The sequence below is a fragment of the Cervus elaphus genome, chromosome 14, assembly GCF_910594005.1.
Source record: "Cervus elaphus chromosome 14, mCerEla1.1, whole genome shotgun sequence".
NCBI lineage: Eukaryota > Metazoa > Chordata > Mammalia > Artiodactyla > Cervidae > Cervus > Cervus elaphus.
The window spans coordinates 57,963,962-57,986,749 of NC_057828.1; the positions used below are offsets into that span (position 1 = coordinate 57,963,962).

The 22,788-nt window shown below is 38.8% G+C and overlaps 1 protein-coding gene across 1 annotated transcript; it reads right to left on the minus strand.

The window, feature by feature from the left end:
• Window positions 1–400: 400 nt before the first annotated feature.
• MRPS14 (mitochondrial ribosomal protein S14) lies at window positions 401–16,722 on the minus strand. The gene is made up of 3 exons (XM_043924174.1): window positions 16,581–16,722; window positions 2,221–2,379; window positions 401–756 (listed from the first exon to the last, which is right to left on the minus strand). The coding sequence occupies exons 1-3, from the start codon at window positions 16,623–16,625 to the stop codon at window positions 574–576; spliced, it is 387 nt and encodes a 128-aa protein (XP_043780109.1). The 5' UTR covers window positions 16,626–16,722; the 3' UTR covers window positions 401–573.
• Between the last annotated feature and the right edge of the window lie 6,066 nt (window positions 16,723–22,788).

The window sequence follows — 22,788 nt, forward strand, 5'->3', positions numbered from 1 at the left end:
TCCCTTTATTCATTTCTGTTACAGATGAAATAAATATGAATACAGCAAATACATACCATTCCAGCAGGACTTTTCCTCCTGGGATAGGTTTTCAGGCCTTGAAGATGGAGCAAGAAAACAAGTAGTGATTCTCTATTGGTTCAGCCATCACACAAAGATTAGTTAGATAATCCAGAACATCACATTTACCTTCCAATGTACTGTCCGTCTTCACAACCAACTAAAAGTGAGCTGTGCAGATCTGGGTAGCCAGCCCAGGATTAATAATTGCCACACATGAGCTACATGTCAACAAGCAAGATAATACTGCTGGATGAAGTAACACTCTTTAAAAAAATACAGGAACACTTACATGTTGCTAAAAGATTGAACTTGAAGGAAAAGACAACCATACAGAACATATTTTCACAAGCTTTTTTTTAATTACTCTTTGCACTATGCTTGGGAACAATATATTTAGAAAAATATTATTCACTGACAGAACACTCAAATAAAAACCAGGTTTTTATCTATTAGAAAAGTCTCTTCTTGCCTCAATGGTTTTCCTGCAAGGTCAGTAGCTTCTGGAGATGATCACCACATTGCTCGCTGGACCCCAGACAGCTGCCCGTGATCAGCTAAGTGACGGAAGACGATACGGCTGAGCCTCCAGCGCCGCTTTACACCCCGTGGGCGGGACGTCATAACACATCGATTTCTGATTCTAACGGGGCAGCTGTCCCGGGGAAGGGCAGCGATTTCTTCATCAGCCACCTCCTAAGGGAAGTCACAACATTATTCACACAGATCACATGCATTTACTAATTCTAGATGATGAGTCAATGCTCAGAGGAAGAGAACACAAAAGGCTAGATTCATCAATGCAACCAAGTTCGGCAAAACAACCCTGGATACTATGATGAATTTTACTGAGTAGAAACAGGCCAAAAAGAAAAATGACAGAATTGTTTGACATACTCGCAATGTAATTTTTCAAAATTAAATTGAAACCTAACAAACAAAATCAAGAATCCACAAACTCTAAGTGTAAAGCTCAAAAAGTTTTCAGCAATAGAAAACAGCTGTGTAACCAGCAACTAGCCTAAGAAACAGTATCAGTACCCAAGCCTTCCCTCTCCCTCCTTTCGGTCCCTGACCTCAAGGATAACATTCTCATTTCTCTTTTGGAAAATACATGCATGCACTTCTGTTGTCTCCCCAAATGACTGTCCCAGCTTCACTGAGAAAATCGATATGTATAGCAAACGAGGAAACTAGGCAAAGGGAAAATGAAACAAAAGAGCATTCTGTGAGAGCCTGTAAATTCATTAGCACTGGGACAGAAATTCACCTTGTAAGCCAGTTGGCAGGCAACAAACAGCCATATAAGTTCCCAGGATTCACAGAGGCTCTGCACATCTATTGATGGTTCTCAAACTGGAGACTCTTCATGGAGGTCTTCATAAATTTGTCCTCCCTAACATCTTAAGCTTTGTTTCTCAGGAGCCACTTATTACTGCCTAAATATAGGCGAGTAGCTTAATGCCATTACAATAAAAGCTGTAACACAGTGGTCCAAGGCACTCCATTTTCTGCTTATCTGGCCGAATTTAGATAAGATTTAAAAAGAATCCATGATAATGAAGAGCCTGTATATTATTCTTCAAATTTAAATGAATGAAATAATTTTTACTCTGAGCTTTTGATAAGTTTCATGGCCTTGAGTATGAGTTATAGTCTCTGATAAGACTCTTGAATGCAGGTATTTTATGCTAACAATTTGGTACAGGACTTATGCTTCAGGAAGCCTGAGCTGACATTCTCTTTTTCAAGTTAAACAGTATGACAAGAAGTCAAACCTATATGAAGGCCACCTCATGGGTAAAGGAATTCAGAAACAGGCTTAGGGATGGCCTTCGATAAGGAATAGTGTAGGTCATATGCTGGGCACGCTGAAAGACTGGGATGAACTAGAGAGACACCATGGGTCAAAATAACTATCCAATTTCTGTGTGGTCACCATGCCTCAGTACCTTTTAAGTATCACCTAATGAAATGGCTGAAAGGCTAGTTAAGAATGAATAATTTTTTCATTTGAAACTAATCAAAAGTTTCAATGGTGTTTATGTTGACCAGGAAAACTAGATTCTAGTCTTCACAAAGTATACTAAGTTACAACAAACAGTATGAAGTGATTTGAGTTAATGATTTTCTGGCAGATACTCATCCTAATTAGCTAACCTGAAGGTTTTTTGGAAGAATAGTATTCTTCCTGAGAGAATTGATCCGTAGCCTCTCATCTGCATACTCGTAGGCCATTTTTCTTCTCTTTACATCACGCAACATTCTCCAATTGACATAGTAACTTCGAACTTGGCCTGAAGCTGATGAAGGAACCATCTAAAGGAGAAAAGGAATAAGTGAAGGAGAGTCAGACCCAGGATCTGCCAGAGGATCAAAACCCAACTCCACCCACCAGGGGACAAGCACCAGCCCCTCAAAGAAAGAAAATTACTGTTCCGCAACCCACAGAATAATCTGCAAATTCAGGCCAGACACTACCCTGGGACTACCTGGCCCCTGGCCATTGTTGGGTGAGCACTGCTGGGATGCAAAAGACGTCTTACAGAGGAACACTTCTCCAAAGTCAAGAAACGTGACCAACCTACCACATACATAAAAGACAAACAGCACTTGAGATAAAATGAGGTGACAGAGGAATATATTTGAGACGAAGGAACAAGATAAAACCTCATAAGAACAACTAAGTGACGTGGAGGTAGGCAATCTACCCAAGAAACAGTTCAGAGTAATGATAGTAAAGACAATCAAAGGACTCGGCAGGAGCACAGATGCAGAGAGCAAGAAATTATAAACTTTCAAAAAAGAATTAGAAAATACAAAGAACAATGAAACAGAATTAAAGAATGCAATAGCTGAAATGAAGGACACTATAGAAGGAATCAGTAGTGGACTCAATGATTCAGAAGAATGGATCAGTAAACTGGAAGACACAGGAGTGGAAATCACTGCCATGTAACAGAAGAAAGAATGAAAAGAAATGAGGCCAGATTAAGGGACCCCTGGGATAACAGGAAGCATGCTAACATTCACATTATAGGGATCCCAGTGAGAAAGGGTCTGAGAAAATATTTGAAGAAACAATAGCTGAAAACATCTGTGATTTGGGAAGGGAAACAGACACCCAAGTACAAAAAGCAGAGAGAGTCCCATACAGGATTAATTCACAAAGGAAATATACCGTAACACATTGTAATCAAAATGACAAAAATTAAAGGTAAGGACAGACTTAAAAGGGAAAAGCAACAAATGACTTGTAAGGGAATTCCCATTAAACTACCAACTGATTTTTCAGCACAAACTGCAGGCCAGGAGAATGTGCATGATGTACTTAAAGTGATGAAAGAGAAAAACCTAAAACCAAGAATACTGTACTCAGCAAGGGTCTCATTCAGATTTGATGGAGAAATCAAAAGCTTTATAGACAAGCAAGAGCTAAGAAAATCAGCACCACAAAACCAGCTTTATAACAACTGCTAAAGAAACTTCAAGAGGCAGAAAAGAAAAGGACACAACTAGAAACAAGAAAATGACAAAATGGAAACACTCACTGGTAAAGGTAAACGTACAATAAACGTAGGAAATCATCCATGCATAAAGCTAGTAGGGAGGTTAAAAGACAAAAGTAGTAAAACCATTTGTATCCACAACAAGCAGTTAAGGGTTACACAAAACTAGATGTAAAATATAAAATAAAGAATAGTAATCATGAGGGGAAGAGAGTACAAATGCAGAGTACCTAAAATGCATTAGAAAATAAGAGGTCAACTTACAACAAGTACGTATAAATACACATTCCAATATAAAACCTCATGGTAATTGCAGCAAACCAGAAGTCTACAATATACATACAAAAAAGAAAATGGAATCCAAATATAACACTAAAGACAGTCATCAAATCACAAGAGAACAAAAGAGTAAAGGGAGAAAAAAGACCTACAAAAACAAATCCAACACAGTAAACAAAATGGCAGTAAGAATATATATATCGACAATTACCATAAATGTAAACAGATTAAATACTCCAACCAAAAGACATAGATTGGTTGAATGAATATAAAAAGAAGATCCATAAATATGCTGTTGATGAGAGACCCACTTCTCAAGAAATACAGAATGAAAGAGACAGGATGGAAAAATGCATTTCATGCAAGGGGAAATCAAATAAAAGCTGGAATAGCAATACTCACATCAGATAAAATATACTTTTTAAAGATGGCTATAAGAGACAAAGGACACTATATAATGATCAAGGGATCAATCCAAGAATAATATATAACAACTATAAATATATATTGACCCAACATAGAAGCACCTCAATAGATAAGCCAAATGTTAAAAAACATAAAAGGAGAAATTGACAGTAACAAAATAATAGTGAGGGACACTAACACCCCACTTATATCAATGGGGTATAACACCCCACTTATAACACCCCACAAATATCTGTCTGGATAGACCATCCAGACAGAAAATAAATAACGAAACACAGGCCTTAAATGACACATCAGACCTGATATTTATAGAGCATTCAAGCCCAAAACAGAATACACATCCTTTACAAGTGCACTTGGAACATCCTCCTGGATAGATCCCATGCAGGGGCACAGAGCAGATGGTGGTCAGTTTGAGAAAACTGAAATCATATCAAGCATCTTCTATCATGAGGCTATGAAGCTAGAAATCAAGTAAATGGAAAAACACACACACACACACACACTGAGATAAAACAATATGCTATTAGACAATCAAAGAATCACTGAAGAAGTCAAAGAAGAAATCAGAAAATATCTGGAGACAAATGAAAATGAGATATAGCAAAAGCACTTCTAAGAGGGAAGTTAATAGTGATACAAGTTTATCCCAGGAAACAAGAAAATCTTAAATAAACAACCTAACATTACACCTAAAGCAACCAGCGAAAGAAGAAGAAATAAAAATCAAACTTAGTAGAAGAAATCATAAAAGTCAGGGCACAAACGAATTAAGAGACTAAACAATAAAAAAGAGCAATGAAAGTAAAAGCAGGTTTTGTTTTTTTTTTTAAGATAAACAAAATTTACAAATCTTCAGACTCATCAAGAAAAAAAGGGAGAGAGCCAAAATCAGTAAAATCATAAATGAAAAAGGAAAAGTTACAACCGACACCACAGAAATACAAAGGATCATAATAGACTAGTATGAGCAACAATGTCCCAATAAAATGTGTAACCTAATTGAAATGGACAAATTCTTTGAATGGTATAATCTCGCAAGACTGAACCAGGAGGAAACAGAAAATTACTAATACTGAAATAAAACCAATTATTTAAAAACTGCCAATAAGAAAAGTCTAGGAACTGATGGCTTCACAGAAGAATTCTACCAAACATTCAGAGGTGAGTTAACACCAATCCTTCTGAAACTATTCCAAACAATTGCAGAGGAAAGAACATTTCTGAACTTATTCAATGAGGCCACCATCACCCTGATACCAAAACCAGATAAAGACATCACAAAAAAAGAAAATCACAGGCCAGTATCACTGATGAACATGGATGCAAAAATTCTCAACAAAATTCTAGCAAACAGAAGCCAACAACACATTAAGGATCAAGTTGGGTTTATCCAAGGATGCACGGATTCTTCAATATACACAAGTCAATCAATATGATATACCACATTATTAAAAGATAAAAATCATATGAAAATCTCAATAGATACAGAGAAAGCTTTTAACAAAATTCAGCACCAATTTATGACAAAAACTCTTCAGAAAATGGACACAGAAGGAACCTACCTCAACATAATAAAGGCCATATATGATAAACCCACAGCAAACATTCTCAATGGTGAAAAACAAAGTATTTCCTCTAAGATAAGTAATAAGACAAGTGTGCCCACTCTTGCCACTATTACTCAACATAGTTTTGGAAATGCTGGCCATGGCAATCAGAGAAGAAAAATAAAAAGAATCCAGACTGGAAAATAAGTAAAACTTTCACTGTTCGCAGATAACACAATACTACACATAGAAAACTCTAAAGATATTATCAGAAAATTACAAGAGCTAATCAGTAATTTTAGCAAAGTTGCAGGCTGCAAAATCAATACACAGAAATCCCTTGCATTACTATACACTAGCAATGAATAATCAGAAAGAGAAATTAAGGAATTAATCCCATTCGCCATTGCAATAGGAAAATAAAATACCTAGCAATAAACCTATTTAAGGAGACAAAAGACCTGTACTCAGAGAACTATCAGATATGGATGAAAGAAATCAAAGATGACATAAACAGATGGAGAGATATACCATGTTCCTAGATTAGAAGAATAAACACTGAAAATGACTATACTACCCAAAACAATCTACAGATTCAATGCAATTCCTATCAAATTACCAATGGCATTTTTCACAGAACTAGAGCAAAAAACTTCACAATTCATATGGAAACACAGAAGACCCCAAATACTCAAAGCAATCATAAGAAAGAAGAATGGAGTTAGAGGAATTAACTTTCCTGACTTCAGATTATACTACAAAGCTACAGTCATCAAGATAGTATGGTACTGGCACAAAAACAGAAATATAGTCTAATTGAACAAAATAAAAAGCCCAGAAATAAACTCATGTACCTATGGGCACCTTGTTTTTGACAAAGGAGGCAAAACTATATAATGAAGAAAAGATAATCTCTTCAATAACTGGTGCTGTGAAAACTGGACAGCTATATGTAGAAGAATGAAATTAGAACACTTCTTAATACTGTACACAAAGAGAAACTCAAAATGGATTAAAGACCTAAATGTAAGACCAGAAACTACAAACCTCCTAGAGGAAAACACAGGCAGAATACTCTTTGACATAAATCACAACAAGATTCTCTATGACCCACCTCCTAGAGTAGTGGAAATAAAAACAAAAATACACAAACAGGATCTAATTAAACTTAAAAATTTTTGCACAGCAAAGGAAACCATAAACAAGGTGAAAAGACAACCCTTAGAATGGGAGAAAATAATTGCAAATGAAGCAACTGACAAAGGATTCATTTCCAAAATATACAAGCAGCTCATGCAGCTCAATATCAGAAAAACAAAGAACCCAATCAAAAAATGGGCAGAAGACCTAAACAAACATTTCTCAAAGAAGATATACAGATAGCTAATAAACACATGAAAAAAAAATGTTCAACATTGCTTATTATTAGAGAAATGCAAATCAAACTACAATGAGGTACTACCTCACACTAGTCAGAACGGCCACCATCAAAAAATCTATGAACAATAAATGCTAGAGAGGATGTGGAGAAAAGGAAACCCTCTTGCACTGATGGTCGGAATGTAAATTAATATAGCCACTGTGGAGAACAATATGGAGATTTCTTTAAAAACTAAACTACCATATGACTCAGCAATCCCACTATTGGGCATATACCCTGAGAAAACCACAATTCTAAAAGACACATGTATCCCAATGTTCACTCCTGCACTATTTTCAATAACCAGAACACGGCAGCAACCTACATGTCCACTGACAGATGAATGGATAAAGAAGTTGTGGTTCATATATACAACAGAATATTACTCAGCCACAAAAGGATTGAATTTGAGTCAGTTCAAGTGAGGTGGATGAACTTAGAGCCTGTAAGTCAGAATATTAATACTGTATATTAACACATATATATGTGGAATCTAGAAAAATGGTACTGATGACCCTGTTTGTAGGCAGCAATAGAGAAGCAACACAGAGAACAGACTTGCAGACACAGCATGGAAAGGAGAAGGTGGGACGAATTTAGACTGTAGGACTGAAACATATATATTGCCATATGTAAAACAGATAGCCAGGGGCAATTTGCTATATGATGCAGGGAGCTCAACCTGTGCACGGAAACAACCTAGAGTGGGAGGGAGGTTCAAGAGGGAGGGGACGTATGTGCACCCACAGCTGATTCATGTTGACGAATGGCAGAAACCCACAGAACACTGTAAAGTATTACCCTCTAGTTAAAAACAAATAATTTTTAAATAAGAAAAAGAAATTCAACATCCATTTATGATAAAAATTCTCCAGAAAGTGAGCACAGAGAAAACACATTTCAGTGCAATAAAACCACAGCTAACATCATCATACTCAATGGTGAAAAGCTGAAAACATTTCCTCTAAGATCAGAAATAATCAATAAAAATTTTAAAGTCCTAGCCAAATCAGAAAAGAAAAAAAGGAATCCAAATCAGAAAGGAAGAAGTAAAACTGCCACTGTTTACAGAAGACATGATACTACACATAGAAAATCATAAAGATGCCACTAGAAAGCTACTGAGGCTCATCAATGAACTTGATAAAGTTGCAGGATAGAAAATTAATACACAGAAATCTGTTGCATTTCTCTACACTAACTACAAAAAATCTGAAAGAGAATTAAGAAAACAACCCTATTTATCATTGCATCAAAAAGAATAAAATACCACCCTTGTGGCTCAGATAGTAAAGACTCTGCCTGCAATGCGAGAGACCTGGGTTTGATCCCTGGGTTGGGAAGATGCACTGAAGGGACAGGCTATCCACCCCAGTATTCTGGCCTGGAGAAGTCCATGGACTGTATAGTTCACAAAGAGCCAGACACAACTGAGCCCCTTTCAGTTCACTTCAAATCTGCTGAGGGCTTCCCTGGTGGCTCAGTGGTAAAGAACCTACCTGCCAATGCAGGAGACATGGGTTCAATCCCACCATCAGGAAGATCCTCTGGAGAAGGAAACGGCATCCCACTCCAGTATTCTTTTTTTTTTTTCCACTCCAGTATTCTTGCCTGGGAAATCCCATGGACAGAGGGGCCTGGTGGGCTATAGTCCATGGGGTCTCAAAAGAGTTGGACACAACTTAGCAAGAATAAACTAAATAAACTAAAAAAACACAACTAAACAAGAATAAAACCTACCAAAAGAGGCAAAAACCCGTACTTCAAAAACTGTAAGACCTTGATGAAACTGAAGATGGCACAACACATGGAAAAATATACCATGTTCTTGGATTGGAAGAATCAATATTGTGAAAATTAACAATTTTATTGTGAAAATTACTAATACTATCCAGGGCAATCTATAGACTCAATGCAATCCCTATCAAATTATGAGTGGTATTTTTCACAAACTAAAACAAATCTTTTATTTGTTTGGAATTATAAAAGACCCTGAATAGCCAAAGTGATCTTGACAAAGAAAAATGGAGATAGATGAAATCAGACTCCCTGGCTGCTGACAATACTGCAAAGCTACAGTAATCAATAGAATATGGTCCTGGCACAAAAACAGATTAATGGAACAGGACTGTAAGTCCAGCAATAAACCCCTGCACTAGGGTGAATTCATCTAGGACAAACAAAGAATATACAATGGAGAAAAGACAATCTCTCCAGGAAATGGTCCCAGGAAAAGCTGCACTGCTACATTTTCCTAGAGGAAGATATAGGCAGAACAGTCTTTGACATAAATTGTCTCTGACATAAATTGCAGCAATATGTTTTTGGGCCCATCTCCTAGAATAATGGAAATAAAAACAAAACTAAACAACTGGGACCAAGTCAAACTTATAAAGTTTTGCACAACAAAGGAAACCTATAAACAGAAAGACAACTCATGGGCGGGGAGAAAACATTCACAAGCGATGGTACTGACAAGGGCTTGATTTCCAAAATATACAAACAGCACACACAGCTCACTAACATAAAAACTAACAACCCAATTAAAAAATGGGCAAAAGATTTAAATATACATTTCTCCAGAGAAGACATACAGATGGCCAAAAAGCACACAAAAAGCTCAACATGATTAATTCTCAGAGAAAGGCAAATCAAAACTACAATGAGTTATCACCTGATACCAGTCAGGATGGCCATCATCAAGAAGCCTACAAATAGTAAGTGCTGGAGAGAATGTGGAGAAAAGGGAACCCTCCTATACTGCTGGGTCAGAATGTAAACTGGTATAGCCACTATGGAGAACAGCATGCAGTTTCCTTAAAAATCTAAAAACAGAATTACCAGCAATACGATCCAGCAATTCCACTCCAGGGCATATACCTGAAGAAAACCATAATTCAGAAAGATACATGCACTCCAATGTTCACTGCAGCACTATTTACAATAGCCAGGATATGGAAGCAACCTAAATGTCCATCAACAAGGGAATGGATAAAGACGTTGTGGTACATATATGTGTATGTATGTATGATGTAATATTACATAAAAAAGAATGAAATACTGCCAACTGCAGAGACATGGATGGACCCAGAGGCTGTCATACTCAGTGAAGTGAGTTAGACAGAGAAGGACAAACATCCTGTGATACCACTTATATGTGGAATCTAAAAATATCGTATAAACTTATTTATACAACAGTCACATGTAGAAAGAAATCTTACGGTTTGGGGGGGTGGAGGGAAGGGATAAATTGGAAGACTGGAACTGACACATATACATAACTATATACAAAATACATAATTAATAAAGACCTACTGCATAGCACAGGGAACTCTGCTCAATACTCTGGAAGGACCTATATGGGAAAAGAACCTAAAAAAGACTGGACATATGTATATGCACAACTGATTCACTTTGCTGTCCAGCAGAAACTATCACAACACTGTCAATCAATTACACTCCAATAAAAAAATTTTTAATCTAATTAAAAAATGAGCAGAAAACCTAAATAGACATTTCTCCAAAGACATACAGATGGCTAACAGGTACATGTGCGTGCGTGCTGAGTCACTTCAGTCATGTCTGACTCTCTGCGATGCCATGGACCATGGCCAGCCAGGCTCCTCTGTCCATGTAAAGATATTCAATGTCGCTAATTCTTAGAGAAATGAAAATCAAAACGACAGTGAGGTATCGCTTTATACAGGTCAACATGGCCACTATCAAAAAGTCTACAAATAACAATTGTTGGAGAGGGTGTGGAGGAAAGGGAACTCTCCTCCTTTGTTGGTCGGAATGCAAATTGGTACAGCCACTATGGAAAACATTCCTTAAAACTAGAAAGAGTCACCATATAATCCAGCAGTTCCACTCCTGGGCATGCATCCGGAAAAAGCTCTAAATCAAAAAGATACATGCACCACAATGTTTACAGCAGCGCTATTTACAATATCCAAGATATGGAAGCAGCCTGAGTGTCCCTCACAGATGGATAATAAAGATGTGGGGTGTACACACACACACAATGGGATATTACTCAGCCATAAAAGATGAAATAAGGCCATTTGCAGCAACATGGATGGATCTAGAGATCATCATTTTAAGGAAAAAAATCAAAGACTCATGATATCACTTACATATGGAATTTTTTTTTAAATGATACAAATGAACTTATTTACAAAATAGAAGTGGACTCACAGATACAGAAAACAAACTTATGATCATCAGAGTGGAAGGGAGGAAGAAGAGATAAATTAGGAGTGTGGGATTAACAGATACACATTAGCATGTATAAAATAATAAGAATTTAGAGTATAGCACAGGCAACTATATTCAGTATCTTGTAATAACCTATAATGGAAAAGAATTAAGAAAAGGAACACACACACAACACCAAATATAAGCAATACTGTAAATCAACTACAGTTCAATAAAAAAAATAATAAAAAATAATAATAAAAAAAAGACACAAAGTGGATTCATCCTCCCACATCATCCCTTACCTGCCCAGTGACCATACCCCTATCCCAGAGGTAACCAGTTACTAATTTCTTTTCTGTAGCCTTCCAGAGATTTTTGCCTATAAAATACACATACACACTCCCTCTCCCATGTTTCTTTCCCTACCCATTTTTTTTCCCCATTTAACAATAGATTTTAGAGCTCTTTCTATATCCATGTTTAAAAGCTTCCATATTGTTTTAGGTTGCATAATATTCCACTATATGGAAGTGACCAGGTTCAGGAGACACTATCTCAAAATAGGGCTCCTTTGGTATACTGTTTATTTCAAGCAAAAGGAATCTGAGAAACAGCAGGTGCATGAAGGACTTTCTGACCCTTCCCCTGAAACAGGTCACAAGACCCTCACGAGAGGGTTCCTCTGTATACCCAGGGTATAAAAGAAGCATCCTTATCTCTGAAGCCTGAGGAACACTGAGAAGAATCTGAATAACAGGCCACGCTAACTTTCCTCTAGTTTTCTACACATAGCTCATGCCTTTAGTCTTACCACATTTTCCCATGACTTACCAGGCTTCATTAACCCTCGCACAAAACCCACTTAGGTTTAACTCCTTTGGTTCGGCTTTCCTTATGAAAACTCCTGTGTTGGGTAAAACTTACAAATTTGTATGCTTTTCTCTTGCTATTGACACAAGGGCTCCAGCTGAGAACTTTCTTCCTCCCCACAGATGCATCATGATTTATTATCCTGTGACCTACTGGTGGATAACTAGACCATACCTCACCAGTTATCATTATAAACAATGCTGCAATGAATAATGTCTTATGTAAATCATTTCATATATATTTGTATATATCAGTAGGATAAATTCCTGGAAGCAGAACTGCTGGGTCAATGGGTACTTTGAAATTGTCACTCAGAACTCATTTCTTAGCGTGAGTTGTCCAGTAACAAGACAGAGGGTTCCTCATTGTCACATGTTTACATGGTGAGAGCCAACACTTCTAACGGTACACGCAGAGTATAGGCCATTAGAAACTCAAGTCTTTCCCAAACCAGAGCAGATACTTTATTATGTTCATTACATTACAGCTATGGGGAATGATGATGGCCTCTTATAACCGCCGTTTTAGAAATACATGTACAGCATGATACAGAATATAAAGCTGAAAATGAGACTACTAGACTAGAAAGATAATTTTTTTTTTCAACCTATCAACAAAACATAAACTGCCTTCAATGCTTCAAAGTCTCAAGGGGAAATACGACAACTCTAAAATCATCTCCTGGAAATAAGACAGCATGTATCAAATCGATATTGAAATTTCATTCACGACTGACTCAAATGAGTACCATGGTCACAGTGGCTGGAAATACGCGTCATGGAAAGAGGGCTTAGGCAAGGCTTTGAAGGCCTGACAGAATTCTGATACAGTTAGGAAGCGGGGGAAGGGAGAGAAGGTGAAGTTTTTCCAAACCAAATGAGGAAATGGACAAGATCGAGTGGTAAGGTCCAAGGAGGTCATTCTGGCTGAAAGAAACAATTCTGAAGGGGCAATGCAATGTCTGCTGTTACCTATGAAACTGAAAGTAAGAGAGAATTAGAAAGCAAAATTAAATATTTTCGCCTTCAATTCTTTTCCAGACTATCGCTAAATAATGTTCTCTCTACCGTCTCCTAACATGTTTCTATTTATTTAAGAAAAAACAAAGAACTTTTTATTCTTTCTGTGCAACTTTTTTCTCTGATTATTGCCTTTAGGCAATACACTTTTAAAATACACACTTACTGGTCTCTTACATCTCCTCTGCCCACATTTCTGTTATATTGTATTTTCTTACCAGTTTATAACAGTGCTTTACATGTTAAGATTGCTTCCATTCTGTTCTGTACACATCCTAACCTACCCCTCTCTCTCACCCCTCTTCATCTCCTAAAACTATTCCATTGGATTGTCTTCAACTCATGGTCTACCATCATCAATATCTTCTAAATCCTCAACTGCTCTTAACAACTCCTCCAGATGTTTGCTCAATAGTTTTCCCTATAGCTCTTTTTCTCCCACAACTGGGAGGAAGCTTTCTTGCTCTTTACTGCAGCTTCCAGACTGTCCCTCCTTCCTGAAAGGAAGCTGTGACTCACGTGCCGCTGGGTTATTCTTCCACCACTGCAGTCATCTACCACAGCCCCCACCACTCCCTTTCATTTTTCACTGTCAATCCTGGCTGTCACTCCTCCTGTCTTAATTCCTGGTGATCTCAACACAAGTGAAATTATATCCTGATCTCTCCATTCCTCGAACTCTTTTCCTCCATTCATTTTGTCCTCCACTCTTCTTTTCCTATTCACTTCCATGCCGGAGGTCTTTTATTCCCAGTGGGTGAAAGTTTTCTATCATCCAATTGTGTGTATCTCATACTCTATCACTTCTTTCTAGCATGTTTCTTCTAACGCCCTAATAACAGCCCCTCTGGAACTTTTAATCCGTTGCTCCTACCAGCTTTTCACCTGTCTCTCAGCTTTTGATTTCCTATCTCCTGTGTGCTTAGTCGTTCAGTCGTGTCCGACTCTTTGCTGCCCCATGGACTGTAGCCAGCCAGGCTCCTCTGTCCATGGGGATTCTCCAGGCAAGAATACTGGAATGGGTTGCCATGCCCTCCTCCAGGGGATCTTCCCAACCCAGGGATCAAACCCAGGTCTCCCACATTGCAGACGGATTCTTTACAGTCTGAGCCACCTGAATTCCATGGTCTATAAACACAATATTGTCTTCCATACACCCTCAACTCCCTGATCCCTCTTTCACTTCACCTTATTGGCTCTAATTCTTGCCACTATTCTTCTGATCTACTCTTGACCATTTTACACCATCTCTTCTTTCTTTAAATCCCTGACACCTGCTCCCACATCCCCATGTTTAGCTGATGACTTCACTTTCTCTTCAATTATGAAATCAAAAGCACCTATAATCAGATATATAGAACAGGCTTGTGGTTGCCAAGGGGGAGGGGGCGTGGGGAAGGGCTGGATAAGGCCTTTGGGATTAGCAGATGCAAACTATTATATATAGAATGGAAAAACAACAAGGTCCTACTGTATAGCATAGGGAACTAAATTCAATATACTGTAATAAACCATAATGGAAAATAATATGAAAAAATATGTACAACTGAATCATTTTGCTGCACAGCATAAATTAACATAACATTGTAAATCAACTCTACTTCAACAAAATAAATTTTTTAAAAAACATCTGCAATCATATGCACTACATTCCCTCTTCCTATTAACTATCTGCTCTGTCCAATACAGTAGCCACTAACCACACATGACTAGTGAGCCCTTGAAAAGTAACTAGAGGAATGTAATTCTAAATTTTATTTAATTTTAATTAAAAAAAATCTAAACATAAGCAAGGCAAACATTAAAAAATTTTAGTTTTGATAGGACTACATTTTCCATCTTAATCGTGGAACGTTTAGAATCCAAACTAAGATGTACTCTAAGTGTAAAATATAAACCTGAGTTTGAAGATTTAGCATGAAAAAAAGAATGTAAGATCTCACACATCATATTTAGAGATTACATGTTGAAATACAATATTTTCTATAAACGTATTTAAAATATTTTAATAAAATTAATTTCATCTGCTTTAAAATTAATTTGATTAAAATTAATTTCATCTGGCTACTCGAAAATTGTAAGTTACAAATGTGGTTGGTATTTTATTTCTATTGGACAACACCATTACAGATTAACTGTTCATGTTCTGAAGACCAAATAATCTAACACTAAACTCACCACCTCTTGCCTGCACAAGTTACAGCTTCAGCAATTCTTCCCTCTCCTACATTATCTATTTTACCCCCTCTACAGAATCTTTCCCTTTGACACAGAAACACGCACTGACTTCTGTCACATTAAAAATAAAAAACACCACAAAACACCCACTCTTAACCCACCTCCTCTTCAGCTATTGACCCAATTTTCTGTTCCTTTTTGCAGCAAAACGTCTTCAAAGGTTAGTCTACGTTTGTAGTCTGTGTTTGTAGTTTGTAGGAAAGATACAATGTATTTCTTTCCTCCTATTCTGTCTCTAATACTTTCACCCCCACCACACCATCGAAACTGCTATGATGCAGGTTCCAACAATTTCCATGCTGCTAACCCTAACAGAGGGGCTACCAGGTGCCGCAGTGGTAAAGAATCCGCCTGCCAATGAAGGAGTCCCAAGAGACGCCAGTTTGATCCCTGGGTCAGGAAGATCTCCTGGAGGAGGGCGCGGCAACCCACTACAGTATTCTTGCCTGGAGAATACCATGGACAGAGGAGTCCGGCGAGCTACAGTCTATGGGGTCGCAAAGAATCGGAAGCTACTGAGCAGGCACGCACGCAAACCCAACAGGCAATTCTCAGCCCTTCTTTTAATTGATTTTAACCAGAGTTCCCCACTCGCTGCTCCTGAAGTGCTTCCAGGCCACCACGCTCTCCTCCCTCGCTCTGTTCAAGTCTCTTTTGCTAGGCTTCTCTTTTTTAACATTGGGAGGTTTGGGGGACCTCATTCTTCAGACACCTTCTGTCTCCACCTACACTAGTAAATTGGAGGCAGTCTGCAGGCTTTCAACACCAGTCAGCTCTAAGTTTACAAATAACCCTAAGCTCTATGTTTCCAAAAAAGCTCTAAGTTTACAAATTTACATTTGCAGCTCGGCCCTCGCCGGAATCAAGCCGGAGGAGGGAAGCGGACAGAGAGAGAACCCTGGAACAGGTCTGCACTGGGCGCTCCTGGTGACAGAACAGTGGAGGGAGGACCTGTGTGTTTGGAAGTTCAGAGGAGAAGGGAAGGAGGGTATAACGGCGCGAGCCAGACCTGCCGGACGATCCGCAGCAGAGAGCCGAGCATGGAGGCAGCCATCTTGTCGACCGCAAATGTCAAACCGCTGCAACTTTATTAACACTGACGCCAACAGCGAGGACACGAGGGGCGGGACCTGGGCCGCAGGGGGCGGGTCTTTAGCGTTCGGGAAGGCGGGGATAGTTAATTAGATTAGCGTTCTCGCGGTATTCAACGGAATTTGGGCAAAATAACAATCTGGAAGCGGAGTTGTGATACTGATAGTGGACTGTGACGCTCTTCACCTGTTCTTCCCTTCTTGAGCGGCTTACGCAACCTCTTAACCTTTGTCCTCATTCACCTCCTTTTCTTCACCCTTTCTTATCTGTTCATTGTCACCGATGTCTCTTTCTCTAAATTGTCGCTCGACCTGCTTCTCCTGTATCCTCCATTAGTTTAGGATGCTACTTGCTAGAAGCCCACAGTTACGGCCAGTTCATCCTCTGTCCGGTTCTTCCTTCCTCGTGTAAATTTTGCAGATCCCTCTTTTCTCTCAGCTATAGTGGTCATATCATCATGTTGTTAATGGCAATGCTGTAATTCCATGAATATGTCTAGGACTTATATATATTTTAAAATATGTATATTGTGTATTAAAACTTTAGGTGAAAAACGCTTAAATCATTTTTAAAAATTTTTTCCCGGAGCAGGGGGTGGGTAGCGCGGAGCTTTGCCATTTTGTTAAAACTGCTGTTTTCAGTCTGTAGTACAAGGAACTTTGAGTGTATGTTTATAACAAAAGTCCTTGGGTCTGGAATGAACCTTTTGTGGGGCTCCTTTGTATAGCAAGTGAGGCAAGTACCAGCCACCTACTGTCCTCCTAGACGAGTATCAAGGAGTAAGTATGTGTTCGCTTGGCAAAGCTAGTATGTTAATAGATGGCGTTGATTTATGAATCGATGTCCCTGTGTGCCATTTACCTCTACATTATTGGACAGGAGTCTTCTGGAAAGGGAAGTTGAGTGCAGACTCCTTTCTTTAGAGGTTCAAGTTTTTTGGAACATGGCTTATGATCTGGGGAGGGATTGACTGAGGCCAGCTGGCAGGGAAGACCAGCATGAGCTCCTATTAGGGTAGAATCAGAGAATTCGGGGACCAGGGTCAAGCAGGCATCTTGTACTAACTCTAGCGCATTTGATAACCTTTCTTTTCTCTCCCCACAGCTGAGGGTTATCTTCTGCAATTGTAATATGGAAGAACCTTTGTATTCTATTACAAGTTAATCTTAAATTATACATAATGGCACGTTTCTGTGAAACTTTCCTGATGGCTTAGCTGTAAATAACCTGCCTGCCAGTGCAGGAGACTTGTGTTCCATCCTTGGGTTGGGAAGATCCCGTAAAGGAGGAAATGACAACCCATTCCAGTATTCTTGCCTGGAAGAAATATCCTATGGACAGAGGAACCTGGAGGGCTACAGTCCATGGGATTGCACAGAGTTGGCCAGGACTGCATAACTAAGCATACAGGCATATTTCTGGGAACCCTGTCTTCTGGATAATGAGAATTAAGTTTAAAAGAATTTATTTAGTTCACAGGAAACATCCTGATCAGGCCTATCTGTAAATGACTGAAGGAAGGAAGAAATTAACACAGCCACTCTGGAGTGGCTAGAGCCAAGACTACTCCCTCCTGTTTTAGTATAAAAGAAGCCTAAATTGTAACTTCAGGAAGATAGTTCTTTGGGACACTAGTTTCCATCTTCTCTGTCTGCCAACTTTCTGAATAAGGTCGCAGTTCCTTGTCCCAGTAACTTATCTCTTGATTTATTGGCCTGTTGTGTGGTTAGCAGTATGAACTTGGACTCAGTGATGTTGCAGAAATAGTAACACGATCGGCTAACAAAATAGGTGAGCCAACTTTATATGCAGCAGTCTTTTGCTTTCTTTCTGTAAAATTAGTTCGGACAGCATCTTTAAACAGCTTTGTAACTTTTAAAAAATTGTGATAAAATATACATAGCATAAAATTTACCGTCTTAACTATTTTTACATGTACAGTTCAATGGCATCAAGTACATTCATGTCATTGTACAAACATTCATCACCGAAGATCTCCAGAATATTTTTATCTTCCCCCACCAAAACTCTGTACCCATTAATCAGTAACTTCCCATTCCCCCTGCACCCTGTTGGTGATGGACAGGGAGGCCCGACGTGCAGCAGTCCATGGGGTGGCAGAGAGTCAGACAGGAGTGAGCGACTGAACTGAACTGAACTGAATGATATCTTAAAGAGTATTAGTGTGTTATTAGCCTGTTTTTCCTTAGAAGAGTTTAAAGCGATTCTCCCTGGCTGTTTGACAAAAGTGGGGATGGCTGTTGACCTTACTGTTCTGGAATTCTAAGATCAGGAGAACCATCATCATTCATTCATTTATTCCTTCAGTTCAGTTGCTCAGTTGTCTCTGATCTTTGTGACTCCATGGACTGCAGCACGCCAGGCCTCCCTGTCCATCACCAACTCCCAGAGCCTACTCAAACTCATGTCCATTGAGTCGGTGATGCCATCCAACCATCTCATCCTCTGTCGTCCCCTTCTCCCACCCTCATTCTTTCTCAGCATCAAGGTCTTTTCCAATGACTCAGTTCTTTGCATCAAGTGGTCAAAGTATTGGAGTTTCAGCTTCAGCGTCAGTCCATCCAATGTATATTCAGGACTGATTTCCTTTAGTCCCACAGTCCAGCCGCGGCAGGACCAGGAGTACCCAAGGGATGAGTGGCATGGGCGAGGAAGAAGACAGACAGACACACACACAGACGTTGCGTAGAAGAGGTAGCTTTTTTTTTTATTTTTAGGATAGCTCAGTTTTTATAGAATGAATGTTACCTCCCCCTTAAGTCACCACATATTACATCAGATATTGGTTTATGATTCCATCAATATTTTTTTTTCCCGTGTTTTTCCCCTAAGCATTCATCTAGAACATTTCTGATTACAGGGTTTATACTTAAATGTCCCGTACATAATCTTCTTGCCTCAATGGCCTAACATTCTTACTCTAACAAAAACAATGTTTCACAAATCTCAGGTATAGTGTAAATTCTTTGAACAATAAAACAATACATGGGAAGGGTTACAGTAACATGTTTGACATTTCTGAAAATAGTACCATGAGAAAAACCTGATATTTTTCTTTACCTGAAACTCCAAAATCTCAATTTACAACGATTAACTATTAAACAGCAAAAACACCTCTAAAATAGCAAAACACCTCTATTAATAGTAAAATAATGGCAGTAAAGCTGGTTAATATAAATCTTCTATCAAAATCCTATATACCCCATTTTCTAATTTTACAAAAATACCCATAATATCCCATGTTGTTTAAAGAAAGGGAAACAATAAACAAATAGCAGCAAGGAAATAGCAATAGTGAAAACCCTTTCAACCAAGGAGAAAGTAAACTAAAGCAGTATATCTATTTCTAAATCTAAATACCTCTACTCTTTTCTATTCTAGAACATTATATTCTTTTAAACAAGCAGCCAAACTATACCTGTGGCCTTTTCTTTTATGACTTGATGTTTATGGTCGTGTCCTGAGCCAGAGCAATCTTAAGCATTTCCAAAAAGGCTTGGACTTCTCCAGCGAGGCCTTATTACTATATATTATCATTTCCAAAAATTAATAGAAAGCCCAACAACAGTAAGACAGAAGGAAGAAAGGGACATACCGGGCCCCTGGGACAACCTCGAGGGGAAGAGCTGCCTTGCAGGTTCCTTTCTTGTCCCGGCGGCTCTGGAGGGGACATATTGGGTCCCCGGGGCAGCCCCATGTGAGGAAGAGCTGCCTTGCAGGTTCCTTTCTCGTCCCATGACCTTGTCACGGACTGGGTGCATCCCGGTGGCTCCCAACACTTTAGGATGGACTGGTTGGATCCCCTTGCAGTCCAAGGGACTCAAGAGTCTTCTCCAACACCACAGTTCAAAAGCATCAATTCTTCAGCACTCAGCTTTCTTTATAGTCCAGCTCTCACATCCATACATGACCACTGGAAAAACCATAGCTTTGACTAGACGGGCCTTTGTTGGCAAAGTAATGTGTCTGCTTTTTAATGTGCTGTCTAGGTTGGTCATAGCTTTTCTTCAAGGAGTAAGCGTCTTTTAATTTCATGGCTGCATTCACCATCTGCAGTGATTTTGGAGCCCCCCAAAATAAAGTCTGTCACTGTTTCCACTGTTTCTCCATCTATTTGCCATGAAATGATGGGACCAGATGGCATGATCTTAGTTTTCTGAATGTTGAGTTTTAAGCCAACTTTTTCACTCCCCTCTTTCACTTTCATCAAGAGGCTCTTTAGTTCTTCTTTGCTTTCTGCCAGAAGGGTGGTGTCATCTGCATATCTGAGGTTATTGATATTTCTCCTGGAAATCTTGAATCCAGTTTGTGCTTCATCCAGCCCAGCATTTCTCATGATGTACTCTGCATATAAGTTAAAAAAGCAGGATGACAATATACAGCCTTGATGTACTCTTTTCCCTATTTGAAACCAGTCTATTGTTCCATGTCCAGTTCTAACTGTTGCTTCCTGATCTGCATACAGATTTCTCAAGAGACAGGTCAGGTGGTCTGGTATTCCCATCTCTTTAAGAATTTTCCAGTTTGTTGTGATCCACACAGTCAAAGGCTTTGGCATAGGCAATAAAGCAGAAATAGATGTTTTTCTGAAACTCTTGTGCTTTTTCAATGATCCAGTGGATGTTGGCAATTTGATCTCTGGTTCCTCTGCCTTTCCTAAATCCAGCCTGAACAACTGGAAGTTCACGGTTCACATACTGTTGAAGCCTGGCTTGGAGAATTTTGAGCATTACTTAACTAGTGTGTGAGATGAATGCAATTGTGTGATAATTTGAGCATTCTTTGGCATTGCCTTTCTTTGGGATTGGAATGAAAACTGACCTTTTCCAGTCCTGTGGCCACTGCTGAGTTTTCCAAAGTTGCTGGCATATTGAGTGCAGCACTTTCACAGCATCATCTTTTAAGATTTGAATTAACTCAACTGGAATTCCATCACCTCCACTAGCTTTGTTCATAGTGATGTTTCCTAAGGCCCACTTGACTTCCCATTCCAGGATGTCTGGCTCTAGGTGAGTGATCATACCATCATGATTATCTGGGTCGTGAAGGTCTTTTTTGTATAGTTCTTCTGTGTATTCTTGCCACCTCTTCTTAATATCTTCTGCTTCCGTTAGGTCCATACCATTTCTGTCCTTTATTGTGCCTATGTTTGAATGAAATGCTCCCTTGGTATCACTAATTTTCTTGAAGAGATCTCTAGTCTCCCATTCTATTGTTTTCCTCTATTTCTTTGCATTGATCGCTGAGGAAGGCTTTCTTATCTCTCCTTGCTATTCTTTGGACCTCTGCATTCACATGGGTATATCTTTCCTTTTCTCCTTTGCCTTTCACTTCTTTTCACAGCGTTCATTCAACAAACATGTATTAAATGTCTATCATGTACTATGGTGTATGTGTGTGAGGTAGGATGACAGAAAAAAAATCCCTGTCCTTCTGATGCAATTCAGCATGATAAACTTAGATGTAGTTGAAGATACCCACTGTTGCCAGTTTTATTGCCTTTGTTTTTTTCCATATAATCTTTCCTTTAGAGAAGACTTAAAAATTACTTTTGGAGTAAAAAGATTAACATTTAATTGTTAAATGTTTTGAGGTTTGTTTGTGAGAGACTGTGCTAGTTGATGTTTGATTCTGTAAAATGACAAAAATCATTGTATATATGATGAGATTGAGGCACAGAGAGCTTAGACGACTTGCTGAGCTCATGGAGCTAGTCCCAGGCCACGGTCGATGACTTTAATCCTCACTCAGCAATGGGGAAGTAGCAGTTCAGGGACAAAGCCTGGAGTACTGTCATGGGATCCTTACTTATAAACTTATCAGTTGGTTAAAGAACAGATTTTGTGGCATTTCAATCCAAGCCCTCAATGCAAATTTTCTTAATACTAAAATTTATATAAAAGACCAAGTGGGGTTGGAAGGAGGTTAGAAAGCTATGAAATTTTCAAAGAGGGAAAATAATGAATAGTCTTGCTCTACCAGATATTAAAATGCCATGTATTATAAAGCCATTGTGATTGAACTAGTGTGATACTGATGCCAAAATCAACAGACAGGTAAATAAACTAGCTTAGATAGGTCAGAAAGAAACCCCAGTATAATTA

Excerpts from the sequence above, each read along its gene's own strand:
- MRPS14 (XM_043924174.1), bottom strand. The coding sequence starts at position 16,625 with ATGGCTGCCTCCATGCTCGGCTCTCTGCTGCGGATCGTCCGGCAG. Across the intron at positions 2,380-16,580 it reads TGCTGCGGATCGTCCGGCAG|ATGGTTCCTTCATCAGCTTC; the intron begins GTCTGGCTCGCG and ends TTTCTCCTTTAG. Across the intron at positions 757-2,220 it reads TTCTTCCAAAAAACCTTCAG|GAGGTGGCTGATGAAGAAAT; the intron begins GTTAGCTAATTA and ends GACTTCCCTTAG.